The 25732-nt window shown below is 33.2% G+C and overlaps 1 protein-coding gene across 16 annotated transcripts; it reads right to left on the bottom strand.

The window, feature by feature from the left end:
- Nucleotides 1–270: 270 nt before the first annotated feature.
- Nucleotides 271–25600, bottom strand: LOC105231344 (palmitoyltransferase app). Of its 16 annotated transcripts, none has more exons than XR_007422808.1 (13): nucleotides 25172–25599; nucleotides 24221–24326; nucleotides 12909–13591; nucleotides 9804–9964; nucleotides 9553–9737; nucleotides 9100–9211; nucleotides 8877–9031; nucleotides 8695–8816; nucleotides 8433–8625; nucleotides 8151–8226; nucleotides 4049–4081; nucleotides 1166–3043; nucleotides 271–1104 (listed from the first exon to the last, which is right to left on the bottom strand). XR_007422808.1 is itself a non-coding variant. In XM_049457061.1 (13 exons), the coding sequence occupies exons 4-13, from the start codon at nucleotides 13094–13096 to the stop codon at nucleotides 2076–2078; spliced, it is 2193 nt and encodes a 730-aa protein (XP_049313018.1). In that variant the 5' UTR covers nucleotides 13097–13591; nucleotides 24221–24326; nucleotides 24859–25118; nucleotides 25353–25599; the 3' UTR covers nucleotides 271–2075. The 16 variants fall into 16 exon arrangements, 15 of the variants coding, with proteins under 15 accessions (XP_049313018.1, XP_049313017.1, XP_049313016.1 ...); XM_049457061.1 differs by adding an exon at nucleotides 24859–25118 and having other exon boundaries at nucleotides 271–3043; nucleotides 25353–25599; XM_049457060.1 differs by having other exon boundaries at nucleotides 271–3043; nucleotides 25353–25599.
- Between the last annotated feature and the right edge of the window lie 132 nt (nucleotides 25601–25732).

Consider the following 25732-nt stretch of genomic DNA (forward strand, 5'->3'; position numbering starts at 1 on the left):
GAGTATTGAATTCCTTAACAGAATATAACAATTTTAATCACGAGGACGATACAGCTTCCTTGGATCACTACAAAAATGAAAAACTGAGAAATTTCATATTTCTTAACCTTAATTGACTCAATTTAGGGCCGTTTTCTTATTGTCCGGTTAGCAGTCATCTGTCAATTAGCACTACACAATACTTTCTTAAGACAGTGTGTTTAGTTATAATATACTTATATCTGTTGTAAGGAAGGTTCTGTAATTAAAAACGGTAAATCAATGAAAAACTTTTTATATTTATGTTAGTGTTTTCGTTGCTTTATTCATTTATAGTATTCACATTCTCACCTAGTTACAGTAACGAGTTTATGTAATAATCTTTTACTCTGCAACACAACTTTATAACATCTCAATAATAGTAATAGTAACTTTTATAACTAATCAGGTTGATTTATTTATTCCTTCTTTTTTATATGGTTTACCATGTATATATGTATTTGTTTACTTTTTATTTTATTTACAATCTTAACTGACATTTTATTGTTCAATATAAAATCTTAAATACCTTTACGTACCTTCCATATTTTAATGGCAATTTCTAGATTTGATTCGCGTATATTTTCTACATTTTAACATCTAAAAGCAATTATAATAAACTAAAATTTAATTAAAAATTGTGCACCTGAACTCCCACGAACAATTTAAGTTAATTTAGCTTATTTCGTACCTACGGTTATTTTTTGAGGCACAGCCATTTAACCTCTAATTATTATTTACTTATTTTCTAGGATTTCACATAAATTGTTCAACGAACTGAAGCCGTAGTTATTATAAAGTGCTATGAATGAATGAATGATGATTGCAACTACTATTGCCGATTAATTTGCATGCCCATTACTTTAACTCGTTTATAATTTTCTTTCAGAAACATAATTTTTGTTTAAAAATATCATCAGAAAAATACGGTAAAATCAGGGTTAACCAACAAAATCAGCTTAATGAGACATATGAAAATAATATTAACACTTAGCACTAAACTAACGGCAATAATAAATATGTCATTGTACTTTTATGATACAGCCGAACTAGCAGAGTTTCTTGCTATTTTTTATGAAATTTACACTAAAACAAAAGAAAAATTGGTAATTTCTGTTGAGATTATTTACATTGTTAAATAACCAACCTCTTGCTGTGTTGACTAACTGGTTGAACTGATTAATATCCAAATCCGCACTATTAAAAAATATAGCGTTTAAGAAAGCGCAAGTACCTCATTATGGCTTTGTTCTCACACGCTCATTCACAGCATGCTTTATATGACCTCTGTTCACTTCCTCAAGGCTACGCATTCAAAGTTAAAACTAATTTTTACAATAATTGCATACAAAAGCATTTACATACATAACAAGCACGTTCTCGTCCGTTCCCACGAAAGTCGGGTCTAAATAATCGGAACGGTTCCGAATTTTTATCAGACCAAGGACTGTCACCTCGGCACCATTCTTCGAAATTACTTCAGGAATGATTTCTGGCGCTACATCAACAGCATAACAGATACTGCTATTGTTATGTGTAAATTCAATCTGAACGTTAGTGTTCCAACGTCTTTTCTAAGTTTCTCTTTCAACAGCTCGACAATTTATTCTAAACTTTAAAATTCGGAATTCAGACAAGATATGAAATTACCCATGACCGATGACTTCAAAAGTAAAGATCATAACTGAAATTAAAAATCAATTGTTTGATTGGTGTTTGGTGATGGGTAGCTTCATATTGCCATAGTCACTGGTAACAGCGGCAGTACCTTTAGTTTATACAATCCTAACAACTTGGCTTTAAACTACTTGAACTCATTAAACATGTCAAACTACTCAATTTAATTTAAAATATGCACATCATAATTTGTAGTTTTCTCAGTTTTTGTGCGAGTAATGCCGTTTGCTATAAATATACTTAAATCTTCATTGCCGTTTGATTAAATCTTAACCTATGTAAATTAAAATACAAAGTTTAAACTATCAACTTGTACACTTTTAGTTTTTAGTATACATGAATAAGTATCTATTTTGTTCTGGTAGTTGACGATATGAAGCTTATGATAATGGAGGAGCTTCTTTAACTAAGCACGATTGAGAATTGTTGCCTAAGCTAGAACCGTCTAAGCTGTCTAAATCAAGTGCGGTATTTATCATTGTCGTATTATTTAGCATACGTAGACGGTTTAGACCACTCATGGAGCTATCACACACTTTACCATTAGCAGATAGAAAACTGGAGTCTACGTTTTCTTGTGCAACAAATGATGCACTAACTGGGTCGTCCAAATCTAAATCGTCATTTAATAACGCCGACGATAACATTACACCGGCTGATGTAATATTTTTCTGCGCTAATTGCTTATATTGTTTATTCATTTGTAGCGTTAATTCGTGCTGTTTTTGTTCGTCCATTAAATTGGAGTACACATGTAAGCTGGGATTACTATCTACATGTTTAGCACAGGGAGCACCACTTTGTAAGACGTTGCTATACACATTTTCTATTTGGGAAATTGGTTTTAACAAGTTCGATTTCTGTTTTTCATTTGTTGATTCAGTTTGTTCTGGCAAATCTCCAGAATCTTTCATGTCTACACTGGCAGATAGGTTAACTGCATTGTTTTCTTGCGGAAGATCGGGTGATTCTTTATCAAAACTTTCAATAGCCGAAACACTCGATGGTAATGTATTGCTTTTTGCATTAGCGGGACCACTATCCGAATAAAATAAGTTATTATAGCTGTCCGAACGATTCTGGCGTTCACGAGCTTGACTTGTAGCAGCGATTGCTGCCACAGCAACTACAACTTCCGATTTACCGACGATTTCGATTACATCGTCCGGATTGCATTCGTTACTGTCAAATGTATTTATAATATTATTGCTATCTGAGGAACTCGTTTGTACACGATCTTTATGGTGACGGAATTGCCGTTGCATTTGTGCGGTTTGTGTTTGCGGTACGTCCATCTGGGAAAGGGGAATTTCGTTGTCTACCAAATGCGCAAGGCTATTGGAGTTTCCTGAAATATATTTTAAAAGCAAAAGGGATAATTTTTAGTATTATAAAATTGTTAATTATGAAGTTGATTTTTAAAATAATATAAAACAAATCGTATATTTAATTAAGTAGCTCAAATGTTTTTAGTTTATGTAACAATGCAAAATTAAATGTAAAAGCTAAATAATATTAACCACAAGAAAAAGCAGTTCTTAAAGCTTAAAGCCAGTCAAATCCGATTAGTTCAACATATATGGTTACCAGAGATATTTACTATATTGCAAATATATAATACATACATAATTACATATTGGTCACGTGTAAGTCCAAAGAATAAATATTAACATGTAAATAAAACAAATATTGTTTTGGAATACCATTTACCTCATTTGTACAGTTATATATCAATTTTGTTTTCAATTTTTTTTAAGATAAAAAAATTATGTTTAAATATTTATAAACATTTTTGTTCTTTCATCAGTAAACATTTTTTTTTTTTTAATTTTTCAATCCAACTGAAAATTATATTTTGCAATAAAACATTTTGTTGCCGGACTTTTTTACCGACAAATAAGCCATTTTTTACATAAAAAATGTAAAATAAAATACATGTGTATACCACACATACGGTCGAATATATACAGTAAAGTAAAAAGTATTCCAAGTTTCTAACATTTACATCTAGTAAATTTGTATATTATTCGACTCTATGAGATATGACTGGCCTTGAACTAAAAATGGTTGCGAAATTAGAGGGAAAATAGCGAACCACGTCAATGTAAATATGTATGTCCATAATCGTCAATAAGTCAATATAAATCATTTGTGTATGTAAATATGTATGCTATGTACTATTACATTCTAAGGATGTTGCTGTGTGTGTTGAACTATGAATTTCATTAAAAACTATTGCTTAGACTTTTTACACTGTTCATAAAGCATGCACATGTTTGAATTTAAAGCGAGTTTATCGCAAAACGGAAAGCGGAAATACCGTATTCGATTTAGACACTTTGTACTCTCTCACCGTCATCAAGTAATGGTTGAATCAATTCAGGAGCTTCAATTAAATTGGGTTTTCGTTGTAGGGTATTTCATTTTTATTTTATTCGAACGACCACAAAAACACAAAAAATAAATTTACGTATGTACAAGGGAAGAAAAGAAGAGAGAAAATATGAAATACATATTTCAATTTTATGTACCTTTCGGTTAAATAAAAAATTATTTCACATATTTGTTGTATACAGACTCAAATGATACATGAGAAACAAGAGCCAATATTTCAACAAATTTATGGTTATGGTATGGTGAGGGGAATGGGATGCGAGATACATACATATACATATATACATAATCACTTAGAGAAAGTACATAAATGTATTACCGAATATGGCTAGTTTTCCCATTTCGTATTGTGTGATTTATTTTTTATATAAATATTTTGGTTAATAACAAAATCACTTCGATAATTCCGAAGTGGCTGCACCCTTCACACAATGAAAATTTAATACATATTTCTGAAAATATTATCGTCCATACAAATTGATCATTATGTAAGGTTGTAGTAAATTCCATTTTATGAAGCAGTTCATTAATTAATATTTGTATTTCTACAAATATGCATTTAAATTTGGAAACGGCAACTGAAAGAACGGAAATGAGTATTACTGTTCGATTACAGTTGGATTATTAAAATTTTATTCATAATACTTGTCTAATATGTTGACCTTAAAATTGTATAAATAAATAATCCATGATATATTAAAGTTATTTAATTACCCGAGACTCCCGAAGAAGTCAAAATAATTTTCTTGTTTTTACTACATATTGTGTTGATTCGGTGTAATTATTTGCCGAATGTGCAAACGATTTAACAATAACAATACGCATACCGATATACATATGTATGTATACACGACTGCGTCTTGTGTGAAGGGTTGAAACAAAAGCTGAGCAAAACACTGCAATCGACAATTGCAATGATCAATGTTTAAAATAACGTGCAAAAAAATCTCAGTTAATTGCAAAAGAGAGTACACAATTCATCAAATTTCTAACGCAAGTTGGCAAACTATGATATAAAGCTAATTTTTGCTAAACTTGAAGAAGAAAATCAAAATCTCAATAAAACTTTATATGCAATCATGTTTATATACTACCATAAACAGTAAAAGAATAACAATATATGTAATTATTCGCAACTAACTGGTGTATATGGATTATTTCTTATTTATATTTCATCATTTCAAATTTTTTTTTTAGTATATTACATTTGAAAATATTGAACAACTCACCCAATCTAGTATTTTTCTTAGTTTTTATTGTTTTAAAGCGACGCGGCTTGTTTTGATTTGTCTCAACATTTATTTTGAGTAAATCAGTTAACATTTTTTTTCGAAATGGTTTGCATATTAATACAAAATGACGATATGAAAGTACGAAATGTAAAAATAAAGAGAAAGAGAGAGATAATAAATAGTTGAACGAATATAAAAATTGTAAACGTACAACAACAACTAAACATAATGAATAAAATAATGGTTAATAATATTGAAATTAGCAGAAACAAATATGAGTGTGAACTTGTTAAACAGTTTCTCCACAGTTACAGTTTAACAGGGTTTTAGCTAAGCTGATTTTCATAAAGAACAATCATACACAAATTTAAAGCGAAATGTTCAATAAGTCCCTTGAATCTAAACACAATTAATCCAGTAGCGAATCTAAACGCATCGAATAATTAATGTCGATATTTATCTTGTCTTAGTAAACAATTAATGGATCGGATACTTTCCCCCATTTTTTACATTTTTTAACCTGATTTTAGTAACACAAAAAGTTTTTGTCTGGTTTTATTAGGCTTTTATGCTATTTTAAAACAAAATTTAAATAGTGGCCGTTAGCATAATCTTATGTAATTTCTATTCCACTGGAATGTACTACGCTGTACAGCACAAAGAAGAAACTTAGCCAAACATCTAACAAAGATCTTGTAAGGAATTATTGTAAAAACTTTGAATAGTACATATAAAATATCGATTATAAAATCTGAAGGATGATCGTAACTAAGTAATAAAAAAGGTGTGTTAAATAAGAAGACACGGTCTTTCGAAAACACCTTCACAAAAAATCTATAAATTCTTTCGTTATTTCCAAAAGTATTAAATTATAAATTAAGTACTCTGTTATGTTAGCTTAATTGTATTTAAATAAATTAATATTATACATTTTGTGAATATTACAGCTGATCAACCACTTTTTTTTTAAATATATACGCAAAAGCCTCTAATTTTGCTTTTATTCAATAACGTGTAAATGTATTACTATATTTAATCGGTTAATCGTTTAAAATCTTGTTTAACTTTATATCTATATATATTTTGAAGTCACTTGGGTTAGTAGATTTAGCAAAAATGGCAGTACTTTTATTCATTTCGGGATTTTTCGGTACAATATTTGTTCATAATGTTCAAAGGGAATGTGATGTATGAGAATCCAAAAATTTCGACAGAAGTAGTAGCAGTGTAAAAAAAATCACAAATAAAATTTCGGGAAAACAATAAGACATTTTATTAGTATGCTAACTTTGCGACATAATATGCCAAAGGCTTAAAATTGTAAAGCGGGAACTCGTAAAAAATTGCCAATGTAGATACACCCCACAGAACTTTAAAGCTTTATCCTCAACACATTTTACAAATCTTTGTAATTGTTTTTTTCTTTTTTTTTTTTAATTTGACAAATAAGGATGACTAAGCAATTTAAATAGAAGACAGAATGTAGTCCAACATATTTATAAATAATAATGTAACAAGCGTATTTAAGACTGTTAATTATCTTTTCAGTTAATGATAACTTTGTTTCTACCATCTTCTTAATTCCAAATACGTCTGCATATGTATGTATTATTATATTGTCGCCTATAGTGGACTTGTTTTAGTCATATTAAATTTCATTTTATGCAAGACAGGAATTATGTACTTTTACAACCTCATTATTAAAATGTTCGTATTGAAGAACTTGAAGTATGAGTTACCTATGCTTTGTATTTTCGTTGCTTTAAAAACTCTATTCTCATATAACAATAAATATGTGTTACATTTTAATACTGACATCTGTGTTAGCCCATTTTTTGAAGCGACATCAACAGTGCATATAACAGAAGCTAAAGTAAATCATGTATATTTCATACTATGATGAGTCACTTCCAGCAGCATCCTCTATTATTGAATTCAAATCTATATTGAACGAATATTCATATAAATTAGAATAACGGTCGCGCTCCTTCCACGGGGATCGATGATTCATATATAAGTTTCGTTTACTAACACGAAATATTTGACTATCCTTTATAGATTGGTCATCGTCACAGGGTTCACCACCGCCGCCGAAGTCACACTCACGAATAGTTAAACGATTTGTGGGTGATTTTAACTCAAAGAGGACTTCTTGATGTTTATAACGTGGCCTCATCGGGAGCGGTTGATAACCACTTATGTTAACTTTTTGCGAATCAACCGATTGAGTTGATTGACGACGCATACCGCGAATTTTATGAAATGGATAATTGCGCATTAAATTGGAATCAGTACTTCGTTGAGGCGAATAATACTTAAAATCGGTTGGCGCTGGAGGCTGTGGTGCAGCGGTATGTATGGTTGTCAGCGTTGTAGAACTGGCCGAGTGGGCCGCCGTCGCTTGGAGTTGCAATGTAGATGGACGTTTAGCTGTGCTGCGTGTGCCAGCAGGTATGGGTGTTGCCAACGTTGATATGGGAGAACCGATGATACTATTTGTTCCCACTGTTACCGCTAAAGATTGCGCTTGTGATGCTACAGGGTACATGGAATGCATATTTTGGGAATGGTGATGCAAAAGAGGAAGCGGAGAGCTTCCTGCATCGAAAGAAGGCGAAATTGGCAAATGAAGCGATCGCTTCAAATTTAAATGGTACGATGATATGGTTGGTGAATGAATGATTTGTGGAGTCGCAAGTGCGCTATGGCTTTCGTGGAGAATTTGACGCTCTGGTTTTGGCTTTAGTAGTCGATTTTTAAATTGATGAGTAGCAGGGGGTAGAAGTGTTTGCAAAGAACACTTTTTATATTGTAGTTGCTGTGACTTACCGTTTTGTAGATTATCATAACTCCGTGGTCGATATATTCCATTACTAGCACCTAATGTTGCCGAAGAGGCATTAGACTACATTCATGTTGTATAAGAAAAGAAGGTGTAACGATCAATGTATTTGGTGCAAATGTCCAATCCAGTTGCGTGAAATTGCAGGTTGTGATACATTAGTTGCATGTGCCAAAAAGAAATTATATAATATTACAATAATGATATCAAAAAGGCATATACGGAAATGAATTACAATATAATATATTTAATATGATTTAATAGCTCACCTCTTCGTAAAGGCGGTTTTTAATATCATTGCCCCCAACGTTAATGCCCGTACTTACTCCTGCAATTACTGGTTGGGCTGTAACCATTCCACTTGAACCTACGTGAGACGCACTCATCACGTCGCTTAAAGGATGGCGTGGACTGGAATGTTGTTGCATTTGCAGAATATAATCATCCGTTGCAATGCCCCGACTGTAAAACAATCAGAAGGTGAAAACAGAATCATAAAATATTTCATTTAAAGAAAAATTCTCAACGAACCGGTCTATTAATGATGGTGTCATTGGTCCGCAAAGTATATGACAACAATTTAGACAGATGTTTCCTCGCGAATATGGATTTATGGAACGCTGACCCCCTTTTGAAGAAAACGATCCTTTCAACTACACTCCAAAAAAAGTAAGGCATTAATATATGAATGTTCTTCATGAAATTATACTGACATCTTCATTCGTAGTTTGATCACTGGTTGTCAGATAGGTATGAAATCCTGCCAAACCAATAACTGACCAAATCGAAAAGAAGCAAATGAACACAACAATCACAGTAAATGGCGCCTTTTTTATCACCTCAAATATTTCCTGTTCTGCTTTCATTACTGCATGAAACAAAAGTAATGTCGGTCAATAGCTAATGCTTGTATTTTTATATTTATAATATACTTACATAAAACTAAATGAGTCACAGAACATGAAAATATAAATACCGCTAAAAATGCTAACGAGACTAGAAATAAATAAAAGAAACGATAATTTCGTTTTCCCACGCAATTACCAACCTAAAAAACATAATAGGTTAATTACTAACATATTAACAAGTATTTTATGATCACACTCCTCTGCTCTCTTTCTCTTTTTCAAGCCAATCTCATACGTATTAAATGGTATTACATGATGACATTTACACCTTTTTTTTAGTACGATTCATCAATTTACGTTTCCGGAAATTATGTTTATTCGTAATTCTAATTTTATGTATAATGTTAAAGAATACAGTAGGAAACAACCGTTTAAAAATTACCAAGAAATTTAGTGAAATCTTAATATAATTATAAAATAGAGCGAAATAGAGAGAAGAGGAGCGATATCTTAAGCAAAATTATCAAGATTTATTGCTTACCCAGGGACAGTGGTGATCGAACCGATCAACACAATTATCGCATAAACTGCAATGCGATGCACGTGGGGGTCGAAATATTTTACATGTAAAGCAATACTTCAATTTCACTGTTTGTCCTTTAACAAGGACCTCTTTTGTGCGTGGCGGTGGCCGATATGTGGGACTATTGAGAGAATTTGGCACTTCTGTAATTATATAAAAAATAAAGAAATAAGAAAACTGAATTTATGAACATTTTTCAAATCTTCTACCAATCTGCTTTTCTATATAGGCAGCCTCGTCGTGAGAAGCACGGGGTATAACACCAGGATCTGTAAAGGTTGTTCGTAGCAAGGAACTCATTGTAAAGAAGTAAAGCACTGCACCAACAATAGGAATGATAGGATTTATACGTGTAGCCAGAAACGGACAACTGAAATTTAACAAAATGGAGATTATAAAACCAATTTTCAAATATTCATGGCACATTAGGTAAAGGTAAAGACATATTGTGGTACTTTTTAGCCTTGATTACTCTTATCATTAATCATAATAATTATATTTTTCTAACAAAAAATATATTTCAAAAATTAAATTAATTAACTCTGTTTGCGTTTATATTCTTCTTATAATTTAAAACGAGCACGCGTTTTTATGAAATAAAAGGTTATAATTATATAAAATACTAGTACTCATCAAAACTTCATACTTCAAAAACATTATGTGATACTGAATTATGAACAAATGAAAAATAAATGATCCGTTCGCAGCAACTCGGACTAACGTGTGGAACGACTTGGCGCATTTTACTTCGAAATCTTAAATTGAAAGCGTACAAACTATAGTTTGTGCAAGAACTGAAGCCACTCGACCTTTCCAAGCGTCATCGCTTCGCTATATGGGCTCTTGAAAAGTTCCAAAAAGAATCGACGTTTTCGAAACAAATCCATGGATATGTAAACAAGCAAAATAAATGCCAAAGATTGTTCTTTCGAATGGTAATAAATATTTCCCATTAAATTTGAAGTTTCTTGTTTTTTCTTTAAAAAATCAGGTAACCTCGAAATGGATCAGTCTTTAGTATATCAGGCGATCTGATAAGTTTTAAATCAATCCCTATTATTGTTGATGAAAACGAAAACGTTTAATTTTCGAACATAATTTTAAAGGACTTCGGTTTACAATTGGTTCACCTACATTCTTCAGCGTAATTTATACTTCTTAGTCACAGCAATACGTCGTATAGTGATTATATAAAAGAAAGAGATTGAGAGGCGAAGGTTCTTACTTAATTTCAATATACATCTCAACGATTGAATGCTATTTTAGCAAAAAACTCCGCCATAGCCAGTGGTGACATATATGGGCGGCTAAAAAGTTATATTCCCATTTTGACAATTTTAAGACGTGAGATGGCATACCTTAAAGTTAAGTAAAATTCTATTCCGGAATGTTCATTAGTACCTGTTTTATATACTGCAAGTGAATCAGATGGAATTTGTATGGGTAATACCATGCATTATGATTCCTATGAAGCTCTAAAGTACGACCCCGTCTGTGAAACTTAATACGTCTGTATTTATTTATTACGTCTGTATTATAAAACGCACTTTCATCTGATTTTATAGAATTTTACTCAGTCGAGGTCTCATTTTGTCTCGTAATCTTTACCCAAGTTATTCCAGAAATACGGACGGACAGACAGACATCCGAAATTCATAACATCTCCTCATCCTGATCATTTTTTCTTTATATACACACCTCAATATGTCTATAACATTATTTCTATCATGATAAGTTTTAGGTGTAGCAAAGAACCGTTAGATGAACAAAACTATTATACGCTGTGCCAACAAGTACAAAAAATTAAGTTTCTTTAACTCAGAAAATACCCTTGTATAAATTTTTTACAGTACACTAAAACTAGACTCACTCAAAATGTTATTACAAGAACCAAATGTCTGACACCTGTGAATTTTATGAGTGTTCTTTGAAGGTTATGTTTAGCTGCAGAACTGTGGACATCATTTCTTCTCTAAAAACTTTTTAGAACCCAACCGTCAGCAATCGTGTGTGTAAATGTATTCATAAGCTACAATTAAACCGCAATTCATGCCAAATATTACAAAAGAAACGCAAGGAGAACAATGGAAAAGCTCATAGGGACGGTTTGATGCAGTCGAACATGCTTGCTCTGCAAACGCAAATCATTACATTTCATTCGCCGGGGATGGTTTGACTGCAATTGTATTGTAATATTCACTGGCAAAGGTTTTAAGAAATGCATATGTATGATATACAAATTCCCTTAATGTCCAACCCACTTTGTGTACTTCAAAAGGCTGATTACCTTCTTTTTTATTTCATATGATTATTATATTACTTATGTTTGTGTGTCGACATGATTTTTGAAAAATCAGTTTACATACAATAACAGGATAAGAGTAAAAATAAATATACTAAAAAGGTTAGGAACAGCTAAGTTCAGGTATAAACGAACATTCCATACCCTTGCATATTGCAAAGATTAAAGCCAGGGAAGTACATCCAGGTGCATAAGGCTTGTAAGTTATATGGGGTCTAAGGCAAGTTTTCATACAATTTTCTTCATTCTAAGCACAAATATGCACCGTTATAAGAAATACACATCTCTCAATTTTATTGAGATAATTCACATATTGGCCGATAAGGGCTAAGGGAACTATTAACCCGATTCAACACATGTGTAGCATGTCCGTCAACTATAAGCACTGATTCAGTACCTAGGGCCTTAAACAATTTTGGTTCGATTTACACAATTTTTAGTCATAAGGTGGCACACCTCAAATTCACTATTTGTGCTAAGTTTTGTTTTGATATATTATTGCATTATTTATTTGTATACTGGAAAGTGAAAGTTTCAAATGGAATTTAAAAAGATGTTATAAGGGAAGTAGGCGTGGTTTTAGCACATTTTCACAATGTAACATAAAATTGTCAGAGGAATGTCACCTAAATGTGGGCGGTGCCACATTGTCCAATTTTGACCACGAGTCCATTAGAGCCCTCTTATATCATATCGGGACGGACGGACAGACAGACAGTCACCCAGATTTCAACACGTCTTGTCACCCTGATCATTTATATTTACATATATACAAACCTACCATATATATATCTATCTCGATTAGTTTTAGGTGATACATACAACCGTTAGGTGACTAATATTATACTTTGTAGCAGCATGTTGCAAGAATATAAAAATAAAATGCAAATATCAATACACTTATACATACAAACAGAACATATAATAATTTGTGGGCAATATGGTTACACGAAGTGTTGAGTCTTAACGCGCTTAAACATCTACAAAATACATATCTAAAGTTATTACTTACTCAAATGCAAAAAACAGTGCACTGGTTCCCGTTATCAGTATGCAAGTTAAATAAAAAACCCCCGTGTGTGGTGCGGACATCAATAATCCATCGCAGTAAAATTTGTTGCGCCCAGCAAATAACTCCCATTTTCGAGTTATCCTCGTGTTCGGCGCCATATTACCGCAGCAACAGCACAGTAAGTTCATTGATGTTCGTAAGTTTTGTTTCTTGCAAACAATTTCAGCAATTTCGGCAATCTCGGCAGCAGATGTTCGTATAATTTACCGAAATTTAACCTTACTAAGTGACAAAGTAATTTTTCTCATTTGTCTTCGATGTTTATGTAATATTTCAATGAACTCTGCATTTATTTCCGTTTTAATACACAAGTAATATCGCATTTATTGTCAGTATTTTAAAATGTAATATGAATATATATCATTAACACCTCAATGTATGTGTGTATATTTTTCATTTAATTTGTTTTTTAATTATCTCACTGTTATTTTCGCTTCCATTTTGCTCTAGCCATAATTTTCGTTTCCTTATTTCGCCATTGCCAATATGGACGGCAGAACATTATAAGAAATTGGCTCTTCGTTGAATTGTCTCTATGCTGAAGTTAAATAACATCTCTTTCCATCAGCTCTTAATGTTCTGAATCGCTTTCTTCTATGCATTTTAATTGACCTTTTAATTTTCTGTTAAATACGAAATTTTGTATATAAAATATTATGTACATTAACAAATTAACTTAGCGGTTTAGAATTGCTTATTCATGAAATACAAAATATTTGTGGTTTGACCAATATATGTGATATGTTAGTCATTTTATATATAATAAAATAAAATAATGTTTCCCTTTTTTTGTTTAGATAAGATAAGTCGCTGCAAATTAATATTCCATATATCATTAGTACATGAACTTCCATTAAACAAACATTCGCGTGAGGTATACATATTGCAGCTCTTAATTTTTTCTGTAATTCTATATTAATTATTTACGGGGTCGCCAGAACAATAATTGTTAATGAGCAATGACCATCTTATGCAAACAAACAAATACACCAATATTGTATGTATTAGACGTGCCGTATGCCTAATCTTATCATTGATTGTAAGAAAAAACGAAAATGACTTGATTTTATCTGCATTAATCGAAGTCGAATTTCGCAACTCAACATCAATGTTTCGATTTCGCTAATGTATTAAAAACCAAGATATATTGCATCGGTACTAATGTACTTTGAGTCCTACATGCGCCAATGTCAATGCATATGAACTAGTATTTACATGTGTATAGTATATTTGTATATATATAAGTGTATCTATCTATGACCGCATTTACCACTTATTGGCCGAATTATGGAAAAGTTTTTTACATTCACGGCGTGCATAGAATTCCTGTTGACATATCATCGCATGCACGTGACAGCACAAGATATGAAACGCAAAAGACTGCACGTGACAAGGCACACAATTGTCCTTGTTTTAGATGCTGAGAGTGAATATGTATTAAAAGTACACAGTTACAAAAAAATATGTATACTTATGTATTCACGATTTGCAATAATATTAAGACATAAGTACATACGCAAATATGTTCAAATTATAAGAACAACAAAAGCGACCATGGAAATTCATAAATTTTTTTGCAAAAGTATGGTATTTTATTTAACCTTTTTTCAACAACCATTTGTGTATAATTAGAGTTTAAAAATATAGGGGGTTTTTTTGTTGCGCTGAGCCCGAAAAAATATTTTCGAAAAATAAGAACAAAGCCATTTCGGCTAACTTATCTTATCTTAGTGCGAATTTGATCAAGTGGGGAGTTTAAATTATAGTTAATCGTTTAAAACCGCATAAGGCAGCATTTGGTATCTATGTAGTCCAGAAATAAAAAAAAATCAATTGTTTGCTTACATTTTCAAAGTTTAACTATTGAAGAATATGTCAAATACAAATTTATAGTGTTGGACTTTTGTTCGTCGAGAGAGGACTTTACTTTTCAAGCACCTGTTGACAAGAGTAATCCTGCGTTGGATTTCCAGGCTGACATTGTTGGTGGTGTTAATGCTGGTTCCTAAAAATATCTTCGATATTAAGTATATAAAATTTAGGAACTAGAAGCCACGCAAATTCTGAGGTTCCAAAATTCTCACAATATGGTTTTTGAGGAAATTGATAGTAAATTTACAAGACATCTTATTAAAAGCCATGGAATAAACCCATTTTTGCCCTATATCTTGAACACTTTTGGCACAATTTGCAGGAATTTTTGCATCTTTAAGTTCTATTACTATTTTTAAGAAAGATATAAGCCAAAAGATATAAGATAAATTCAAAGACTGAAGAGTATTCGAGTAAAAATTAATATTTTTCATTTTTATTCAGATTATTACATTGTGAGTGTACAACTCTTTATCTTTTATAATAAACTAGAGGAGCCGTCCACGCTTCACTGTGGCTGATACATAGATAATACTACTACTACCATCTATATGATTTCTATTAGTTGGATTATAATTATTAGTTAATGAAATATAGCATTTCTGTGAAGCAACTTGTGTTTGTTTACAAAAAATGGATCACAGAGCATTTCGCGTGTTAATAAATCATTGCTCTTTGGAGTAAAATACTGTTGAATTTGGGCTCAGGGAAATCCACTGATGAAAAGATATTTGCTAAGCTTAAAGAGGCGAAAGCTCTGTGGAAAGTGGGTGCCTCGCAAGTTCATAATCCAACAAAAACAACGAATAACTGATTCTGAGAAGTGTTTGAGTGCTCTTTAGCGGAATTTTTGCGTCGGTGTGTGACAATAGAAACATAGCCTCATCATTTCCCACTGAAGTCCAATCGAGAGTCATTCAAGTGGACTGCACATGATAAACCGGTTCTCAGGCGCGGAAAGACGAAAAGGTGGGCTACAAAGTTTATGACATCAGTATTTTGGGATGCACATACTCAATGACTGATTACCGAGCCAGTTACAATCTATTTCACTGTATATTTGGTTGCACTTCTTTTCTACTATTCCAAATACTTAGCAATTGTATTATTTTTGAGGAAGAATCTGTTTAAAATTGTACGCATACATATTGGGTTGTCAAAAAAGTTTTGCCGTATTTTTCTTGAATTTTATTTATTATTTATTTTTTTTTTTCTACTATGCCGGTCTCTTTCGACCAATTCAGCGATTTAAACGCAATTTTCGACGACAGGCCTTCCGGAGCAAGGCGCATCTTCGACCACCTCTACACCAGAACGAAAACGTTGAAACCATCGTTGTGCGGTGGAAATAGAAACTGTATCAGGTCCATAAACTGCACAAATTTTATTGGCGGCTTGAAATGCATTTCATTTTCGTGCGATCATTTTTCACAACTTTCGACGCTGTGAAAAACTGGTACAACGAATTCAATAATGGCCGACGCTCGCTCAAAGACGAATTTCTTGAAGGTCGTCCAAAAACAGCCGTTGTGCCAGAAAACATCGATGCCGTACGTGAACTGATATTGCAAGACCGTCATGTAACATACCTTCACCTGGCCGTAAAAAAGGTTTGTTCTCGTTGGATCCCGCACAATTTGACAATCGTTCAAAGAAAGGCTCGTGTGTATTGGTGTAAAGAAATGCTGAAAAAATACGATCGCGGTGCTTCAAAAGACGTTTATAAGATCGTCACAGGTGACGAATCATGGATCTATGCGTATGAGCCCGAAACAAAACAGCAATCGACCGTGTGGGTCTTCCAAGACGAGCCAAATCCAACGAAAGTTGTTCGTGGAAGAAGCACTTCGAAGCAAATGGTCGCCTGTTTCTTCGGCAAAACTGGTCATGTGGCGACTGTTCCGCTTGAGCAACGTAGGACGGTCAATTCTGAGTGGTACACCACCATTTGTTTGCCTGAAGTCTACGGAGAAATTCGAAAAACGAACAAGAGAAGACGAATCATACGCGCTTTCAGCGCCAACTAGCGAAAATATCGCAAGAATTTTGAAATTATTATTTTTTTAGCCAAAGCGGTTGGGACGTTCTTGAGTTATAAATGGTGTAACTAACAACAACTTTCTTTTATATACATATTTATATGTTAATTATTAATTGTGGAGACGATTAATTTGAATAATAACTATCCTATCATCTAAGTTGGACCAAATTACATGTAACTATGTACATATGTATATGCCAACTTTCATGAATATCAGTTGACTCGCTTTTAAGTTCATTCGGAACATACACACGGACACTGGAATTTTATATATTAAGATTTTGTAAAAAAAAATTGTAGGAGTATTTTTTTTGAATATTAAAAAACAGCGAAGTTCGTCTTGCCGCCCCCAAAACATTGCGCCCGGGGCGACGGCTCCTGGAATGGCCGGAAACTCGCAAATTATTTTGGGATAACTTAGTATCTTTGTTTCCTAAAAGACATTTAGGAGAAGAGATTGTATTTCTCTGTTCAAGAAAAACACGCTAGGAGCTGTAGTTTTCAGAAATTCTTTTATAATTCGTTCACTTAATTCAGAAAATCTATTTTATTAAATGTGTAAAACTAAAATCAACGAGGTTTTCGATTTTAAAATCAATAAAAAAATATCTGAATTTCAGTAAGAATAAGAAATGATGATGTATAATAGTATAAACAAATTAGTTGTTTATAAATACAGCGACTCTCTTCTAACAAATATGAACCACGTTAAGGAACAAAATTTAATTTGTAATAATACGATCACATTTTTTTATTAATCATTTATTACAAATGCATTTATGAGATTTAGAAGATATTCGGTATTTTCATACCTAAATGATAATTGAATTTCAATCATCCTCTGTCCGTGCAAACGATAACCTGAGCCAAAATTCAAAAGTCGGACAATTGCCAAACTAACAAACAGCGTAAAACTAAAATGTGCCATTAATAAGACACAAATTATGCTAAAAACTAAAAATTGTTACAAAGTATCACAATTCGGAGAGGCATCTGTGCAATGGTGAAATCGAGTAAAAATTTGTACAAATAGTATAGTTATTTATTATAACCCGACTATAACCTTATAGACCTATCGGTGATTTTCAGTTAAATAAGATAGTGATGATACTGAAATTTTCTGGCTTAATAGATAAGTCTTTTGCGAAATGATATATTGAAAAAATTGACATTGAAAATATTTGAGTTGTAACTCTTTTGTAGTCAGTGTGCGTTATTCAAAATCCTGAAGATAAGTTATATGATATACATATATACGATACACTGTCAAATACACTCCACACATACCCACAGGGGTTGATATACAGTCTGTCAGTAGGAGCGTGGTCGTATTAATTTATAAAAAAAATATTTTATGAAACTTTCATATTTATATGTATATACATTGTACACATTACAAACAATAATGCAATTTGGTCAATAACATGTCCAGTCACCACCGGCGTCGATAATTGCCTGGCATCTCCGAGGCATGCTTTCTACTAATTTGACGGCGTATCCTAGCAGCAAGGATCTCCAGATTTGACGAATTTCGGAAGAAATTGCTTCAAAGTGTATGTGCGTCTTCCACGAAGCTTCTGTTTAATATATTATTTGTCCACACATTTTCAATAGGGTTTGCATCGGGCGACTGCGACGACCAATCCAATGTAACGATGCCAGATTGAGTTTTCCACTGAGTACAGAGCTTGCTGCGGTGTTTAGGATCGTTGTCCTCCTGCAGAATCCAATCTTAATTTTTTGTGACAGTTTCGTAGGATATATTTAAACCTTTTGCCATTAATTTTGCTTGTCCTTGCCGCAGTGTTAAGGGGCTATACCAGTGTGACACTTTCAAAAAAAAATTTTTTTTTTTGCTTTATCGATAGTTTATATATTCAAAAATATCCTGTGAAATCGGCAAGGTCGTATCCTGAATAGTTTTTGAATGGCAGCGTTCTAAACAGCGACCGCTCAGCTACTCATTCGGCCGGAATCATGCTTTCCGAAGAGAGCCCATAACTCCGTTATTTTTTAAAAATCGCGTACTTTCCTTAAAAAAATTCACGAAAATCGCTTAATTTTTCATGCGCCACACTGGTATAGCCCCTTAAAGCAGGATTCCGCGAAAACAGATTCACTATTCTTTTTCCATGTTCACTTTTCCTATCGAACCACGTTCTGGTAAATCATCGACATTTTTAGCCACTTTATGTCGCTGTATCCACTTCTGTGCAAATGCCTTCGACTTTCTCATACGAGTATATTAAGCAGCCGCTGATTGCGACATTTTGGGACCTTTCGGGTGGATGCAAAGGAACACAGACAAGGCGACTCGCTATCGTGCGGGAGCAATCTTTTATAAGAGTGTACAGCTGCTGGCGTATGCCGATGATATTGATATCATCCAAACTCATAAGTCACAAATAATTCCCGTCCTGCTATATGTTGCAGAGGCTTGGACGATGACAACAACTGATGAGTCGACGTTGCGAGTTTTCGAGATAAGAGTTCTGCGAAAAATTTATGGTCCTTTGCGCGTTGGCCACGGCGAATATCGCATTCGATGGAAAGATGAGCTATACGACGACATTGACATATGTAGTTCAGCGAATTAAAAGACAGCTGCTACGCTGGCTAGGTCATGTTGTTCGAATGGAAGAAAACACTCCAGCTCTGAAAGTATTCGACGCAGTACTTGCCGGGGGAAGCAGAGGATAACCTCCACTCCGTTGGAAGGACCAAGTGGAGAAGGACCTGGCTTCGGATGGAATATCCAATTAGCGCCGCGTAGCGAAATTAAGAAACGACTGGCGCGCTGTTGTTAACTCGGCTATAATCGCGTAAGCGGTGTCTACGCCAATTAAAAAGAAGAAGAAGCCATATTGGCGCTAAGAGAGGAACTGACCCGATTTAACCAATTTTTGACATAAGGGTATATTATTATCAGAGTAACATTTATCCCGAATTCCAGAATTATGTCTTATAGATTGGCCGATATTTGAGACAAGCGAATGCACGGATAGTCGATAACGGGGTTTTTAATAGGGACGCTACAAAAGTAGACCGATAGTGGCAGGAAATGACTCCATATATTTTTCTGCTCTCTTGACATTTCTCTTCAGTATGGTTTGCCATGGTGATATATGACCTCAAATTCAAGAGAGCAGATTGGCAGAGCAGATCAAAAATTGAGCGTCTTGTGGAAAAATTTGTCCACAGGCACAGTTCAAAATGTTCCCGTGCCAGTGAGATAAGAAAGTGCCTGTACTGTCGATAATATTGCTGTCGCTAGCGCATCAATTGAGGAAGATCCAAATCAGTCTCCCATACGTCGTTGTCAAGCGTTGAGAAGCTCTGTGACGTCGTTTAGCGAATATTGCGAAAAGATCTTGGCCTACATTCTTACCAGATCAATTTGACGCAAGAACTGAAGCCCTTTGACCAATAGAATAGTCGTATGTTCGACGAATCGACTATGATCCGAATTTTAACTGAATAATCATCTTCAGTGACGAGGCTCATTTCTCGCTAAATGGAATGAATTGATCAGGCAGTAAAAATTACGGTTTGGTGCGGTTTATGGGCCGTACTTCTTGCGTGATGATGCAGACGGCACGTTACTGTGAATAGGAATCGCTACCGCTCAATGATAACCGAATATTTTTGGCACGCATTGGATGATATGGACTTGGACAATATGTGGTTCCCATAGGATGGGGCGTGCAATTTGATGGCATTAGACTATTTCGTGTGGGGCTACGTCAAGTCTATGGTCTATGCCAACAAGCCAGCGACGAAAGATGAACTTTGTTCGAATATCGGACGTGTAATTCCAACAGTATCGGCCGATTTATGCTTGAAAACCGTGGAAAACTAGGTTCAGCGTATGCAAGCGTGGTCGCCATGCAAAATAAATCAAGTTCCACACATAATGGCTTCGAATGTACTTTCACAGGAATAAAGAATATAATAATCAATTAAATAGAACAAAGGAGTGTGGAAAAGATAAAAAAGTCGAATGCTCTAAGTTTACACTTAAACTACTTTCAGTCTGTAACCGAGTTCACCTTATCTGGGTGTAGGGAAAAAAGGGAAAGCAGCTCTTTAGCGGCTTAAGGAATGTTGAGACCGAAACCTTTATTGCGGTAGATTGCCAACTACCATTAAAGGGCTGCTCCATCTAGGATGGAAGAGTGAGCAAGGAGATGAAAGTGGCAGCAATCTACAGGCAAGCGCTGGTCAAAGCTGCTAATGAAAGGTTACCAGCTCACCAATTTTAAACAAATTTTAAACCCCCTCAGAGAGAAATTCCGGATATTGGTGTAATTTTATACTGGTTAATGATATGAAATCCTGAATCTCTGGAGAACCGGTTTCTAGATTGCGCAGAAATCTCCAAAAGCATGATCAAGGTTCTTGGATCTATATACAGGTATTCCAATAGAGAGGAAGATGTAAGAAAGAGGTCGCAGGTCGCAGTGCAAAACTCAATTTCTTCTATTTTAAATTTGACACGGACTGACAAAAAAAAACAACATTTTCACGTATTGTATTAAAACTAATCTTCATTATCGCATTCAAAATAGTGTTTTTTTTGAGTCAATACAAGCTTAATACAATTTTTCATACTTTTTATGAGCCTCGGCCGGGAGTCAGTGCCATCAACGAATGACTTTTAATAGCTTTTGTAGAGTCCGCGGCGCATGACCCGACGCGGTTTTTTCAGTTTTTAAAATAAAAAAGTCAAAGCGAGCCAATTATGTCGAATACGGTAACTGGGCAAAGACTAGCTAGAATATAACGGCGCAATATATATTTATATATTTTCTGCACACAAACCCGTCGTTTATGAAATTCTTTACGACAGACTTTGATATGATTTCTTCGGTTTCGAAATGATGGGAGCGTCGTTCACTGAATTGTTTGACAGTTTCGACGTCATATCCATAAATCTCAGTCTCGTTATCAGTAATGATGATCACTCTGATGCAGACACGGCGATTTTCGAGCACTGTCGTTTTTTACTTTTTCTATGCTATCGTCATTAACAGAGGTGGAAGGACGACTCAGATAAGTAAAATTTTCAAAGACTTTGCTACTTTCACTGAATGATTGCGGACCCTCAAGTATTTGTGTAAAGCACTTCTGCAATATTTTAATCAAATTCTGTTCGTACAGTTTGTATGGGAAATATATGCTAGTAGTTTATATGTATACTAATACGATCTTCACAATTTCTTCGGAGATTGCTGCATTGCCTTAAACAATAGCGTATGCCACACTTCAAGAAGATATCTTGTGCAAATTTCAGATCATTATTCCTAAAAATGTGGGATTAGTTCGCGCACATACAGGATGTAATTTATAAAATACAATTATTTTCTTATAAAACACTCAATAAATATATATTAGATATTTTAAGTGCATAAACGAGGAGAAAGGAAAGGCTAAGTTCAAGTAAAGCCGAAAAATTCATACTCTTACAACGTGTAAGAATTACGCGGACAAACCCGCTTCGATTCAGGCTTTGAGGTAAAACATCACACTAGCTACCAATCGAAATACTCGAAGGAGAGAGATAATCTTCAATAAAATAAAAGCCAAAGAATGTTCTTTCGAATGATAATAAACATTCCCCATTAAATTTGAAGTTTTTGAATATTATATTTTCTTTAAAAAATTTAATTAAAATTTTAATAAATTTGTTTAGTTTACTCTAATCAACATAAAAAAAATAAAAGTAATTCTCCGGTAATTATGATCTGTGTAATTAGCATTATTCGCAATATCATATTTCAGTTGTAAATGTTTTGTCCGATACTGTATGGTCAATATAAGGGGCTTGAGTTAATTCGGCATGGTTGCAATTTAAATTTTTCCGTAGGTACTAAAGGCAAGTGGATTTTGAAAAGTTTGTACAAGTTCAGATATGGGATCGGAATATTCAATAAGTACGTAGTACATAATCATGGAAAATTTCCGAACCGAGCAACTAAAATTCACTGCAAGGGAAACAAACATTTTATTGGGTTTCTTAACTCTTATTGAATGAAAAGCTCAATCAATGATATTATTATTAAGGCTGAGTTAAACGGACGTCCCTTCCTTTAATGCTGATTCATCGAATTCAATTTTTCCAGCTAATTGAAGGATAAATGCAGAGGAATTTACTCACATCCATACGTAACTGATTGGAATTACTTTTAAGAATCCTTTGCCCGCACAAATGTCTCACAAATAATAATAATTTCTTCCACTAAACCTACATTCAAAACATGTTTTTATTGTTCTAGATTTGTCTACATCTAGCACAATTTAAGGCACAATTGAAAGTACCATACATATTTAATTGCACATTGTAAGTCACCGTTGTTGAATAAAAACAAATAAGGCAATCGGATGTGCAACAATTATTTAGGCGCCTTTACAAAACGGAAAGCTAGCATACAAATAGCCAACAATATAAACAATAGTTAAATAGCCCGGCTATTGTCAAAGTAGTTGCCGTAGTTTTTAATCCTTATATTCATATACTTTCACACACCAACACATTAGTACATGCATATGCCCATATATAGCGTGTTCATATGATTCTACAGTTGTGATCAAAGTGGCGATAGTGTGTTTTTTTTTTGTACGCGCAAATAAGAATTATAGTTCCTCAAAATTCATTGAATGTCAGTTCGAATTCGGAATGGAGTATTCTACATTAATTACACTAAGTGATTGTGTTTGTTTGAAATCTTCAACTTTTTAGATTTCAATACATATTTATAAAACATTCTTGACAGTTATAATTTAATTTAGGCGAAAGAAGGAAATCAATACTAATTGGCAATAATATATTATGTATATTATAAATCATTATTTTAGTTTTTGAACAAATTTTTTTATGAGTTATATATTTTCAAATTTAAGGAATGTTTTCTATCGCTACAACAATAACAAGGGAATAGCTATTAAGGTATGCACTGCAATATATGGTCTATTGTGTTCTCCTCTCTTCCAAAGGGGCACATATGCCGAACATACATATGTAAGTACATATGTACTTATAAGTCAAGCATTGCTCAGAGAAGGGATTTCGCCTAAAAGTGAACAGATTGATTTGATTCTTCTTTCGTTAAGAAGTGTAAAAATAAATCATATAGAAAATCATGGTGGGAAGAGCTAAAGCTGAAGGTAATATAAAAACCATTGTTTTAAACTTTTTTTTGGAATTCTGAGATATGTATATAGCTCTTAGACAAATTATAATTACTACTTCAAACAGGAGATTTGTTTAGCCGAAAAAAACGTATAAGTATATTATGTAATATATAGTAATTTGTTTTTATTTGTTGTTACAATTACTTACTTGTATTAAGGGAAATCCAATTGAAAAATACTTCCATTAAATGTACATGGGTATGTAAAAATGTACGTAGAAAGGAACACAAATATTATTCATGTAGGACCAATTACTATTAAAAAAGATAGCATCACTTTTAAGACCGATTATTGCACATTGATAAAAAATGAATTCTTATGAGTAAAATGTTGCATTTTTAAGAACATTATTATGTGCCGCGCACTAACATAAATACATACACCCGATTCCAAAAAAATAAATTTTTTGCCACAAATATATATCGAGATATCCATATATGTATGTATATTTATATATATGTATATATTAGTAGGTATTTTCACGTGCAAACTAAATTTCTGTACCAAAAGTTGCGAATTCACTATTAATATCAATACTGTATCTGTTGACAATTAGTGACAATTGTTGTTTTATCCGTAAGATATTTTTTATAAGGTGCCGTAAATAAAATATTTTTAATCGAGTTAACAAAATTTACATTACTGCTTGTGACACATTTGACTAAGCGCAGTTTGGTTGAAATGCATATATATATATACATAACAATGTATATACCTGCATATGTATATATACTCTAGATTCAAGTACCAAGCACATTGTTGCTATATTTCCTTATGAAAATTTACCTTTCCAAAGTAAACTATGAAACCAACTCACACAACTACACATGGATATAACAAAGCCTTTACATAAAAGGGCATGTTCACAAATTTATCAAGGCTAAAAATAATTAGAGTTGGAATTTCAGCAGATTTACAATTATCCGATTTTACTCCAATCATGTGAGTGCGACACCACCTGTTCGTTTTATCAAATGAAGAACGTCTCTGCTTCACTTATTTGTTTTCAAACAAAAAATATGCATATAGTCAAAAACTAATTATATCTATATGACATAAAGACACAGTAAAAACTTCTGATGCTCATATCCATACATACATTTAAGAACATTCATAAAGGTGTTTCGTCTTGCTCAATAAGATGCATCAAAATCATTTAAATATGTACACAAACAAAAAAATAAATTCATTTTTAAACCTCGTATAACACTTCTTTCGCCATAAAAAAAACCAATTTCATTTTTATAATTTGGCTAATATTAATGCGAAACAAAAAATACCATGCTGTCCCACGACTATAGGCCAAGAAATTTGGGTGTTTCCATTTGCGAAGACATAATTTAACAAGTCATCTTATAAATTAACCAAAATCTTCAGCAATCGAAACAGTCTCGAAAATGAGGGAACCATTTTCATATAAATCTAATTAATAAGAGTTAAAGGCGTAAAGTTTTGTTCGAATTGTTTGAAATACCAAAACACTTTTCACCATTACCGACAAATGCGAAATGAACAAAACTGGTTAAATATTTGCAAAACGATCCACATTCTACCACATACACAAAATTTGTGCCCAAGAGTCTTGCCACTTGATTTTATTATATACATGCTTATTATCATATCGTACTCCCTTGAAAATAATTTGTACATCATTTATTCC

Source organism: Bactrocera dorsalis, chromosome 5 (assembly GCF_023373825.1).
Source record: "Bactrocera dorsalis isolate Fly_Bdor chromosome 5, ASM2337382v1, whole genome shotgun sequence".
In the NCBI taxonomy this organism is placed as follows: Eukaryota; Metazoa; Arthropoda; class Insecta; order Diptera; family Tephritidae; genus Bactrocera; species Bactrocera dorsalis.

What these genes read in the sequence shown, in the direction of transcription:
- LOC105231344 (XM_049457066.1), bottom strand. Translation starts at nt 13,096, where the DNA reads ATGAACTTACTGTGCTGTTGCTGCGGTAATATGGCGCCGAACACGAGG. An exon ending in CTATATAGAAAAGCAGATTG is followed by an intron (nt 9,738 to 9,803) that starts GTAGAAGATTTG and finishes ATATAATTACAG; the next exon opens with AAGTGCCAAATTCTCTCAAT. An exon ending in TCGATCACCACTGTCCCTGG is followed by an intron (nt 9,212 to 9,552) that starts GTAAGCAATAAA and finishes TATGTTTTTTAG; the next exon opens with GTTGGTAATTGCGTGGGAAA.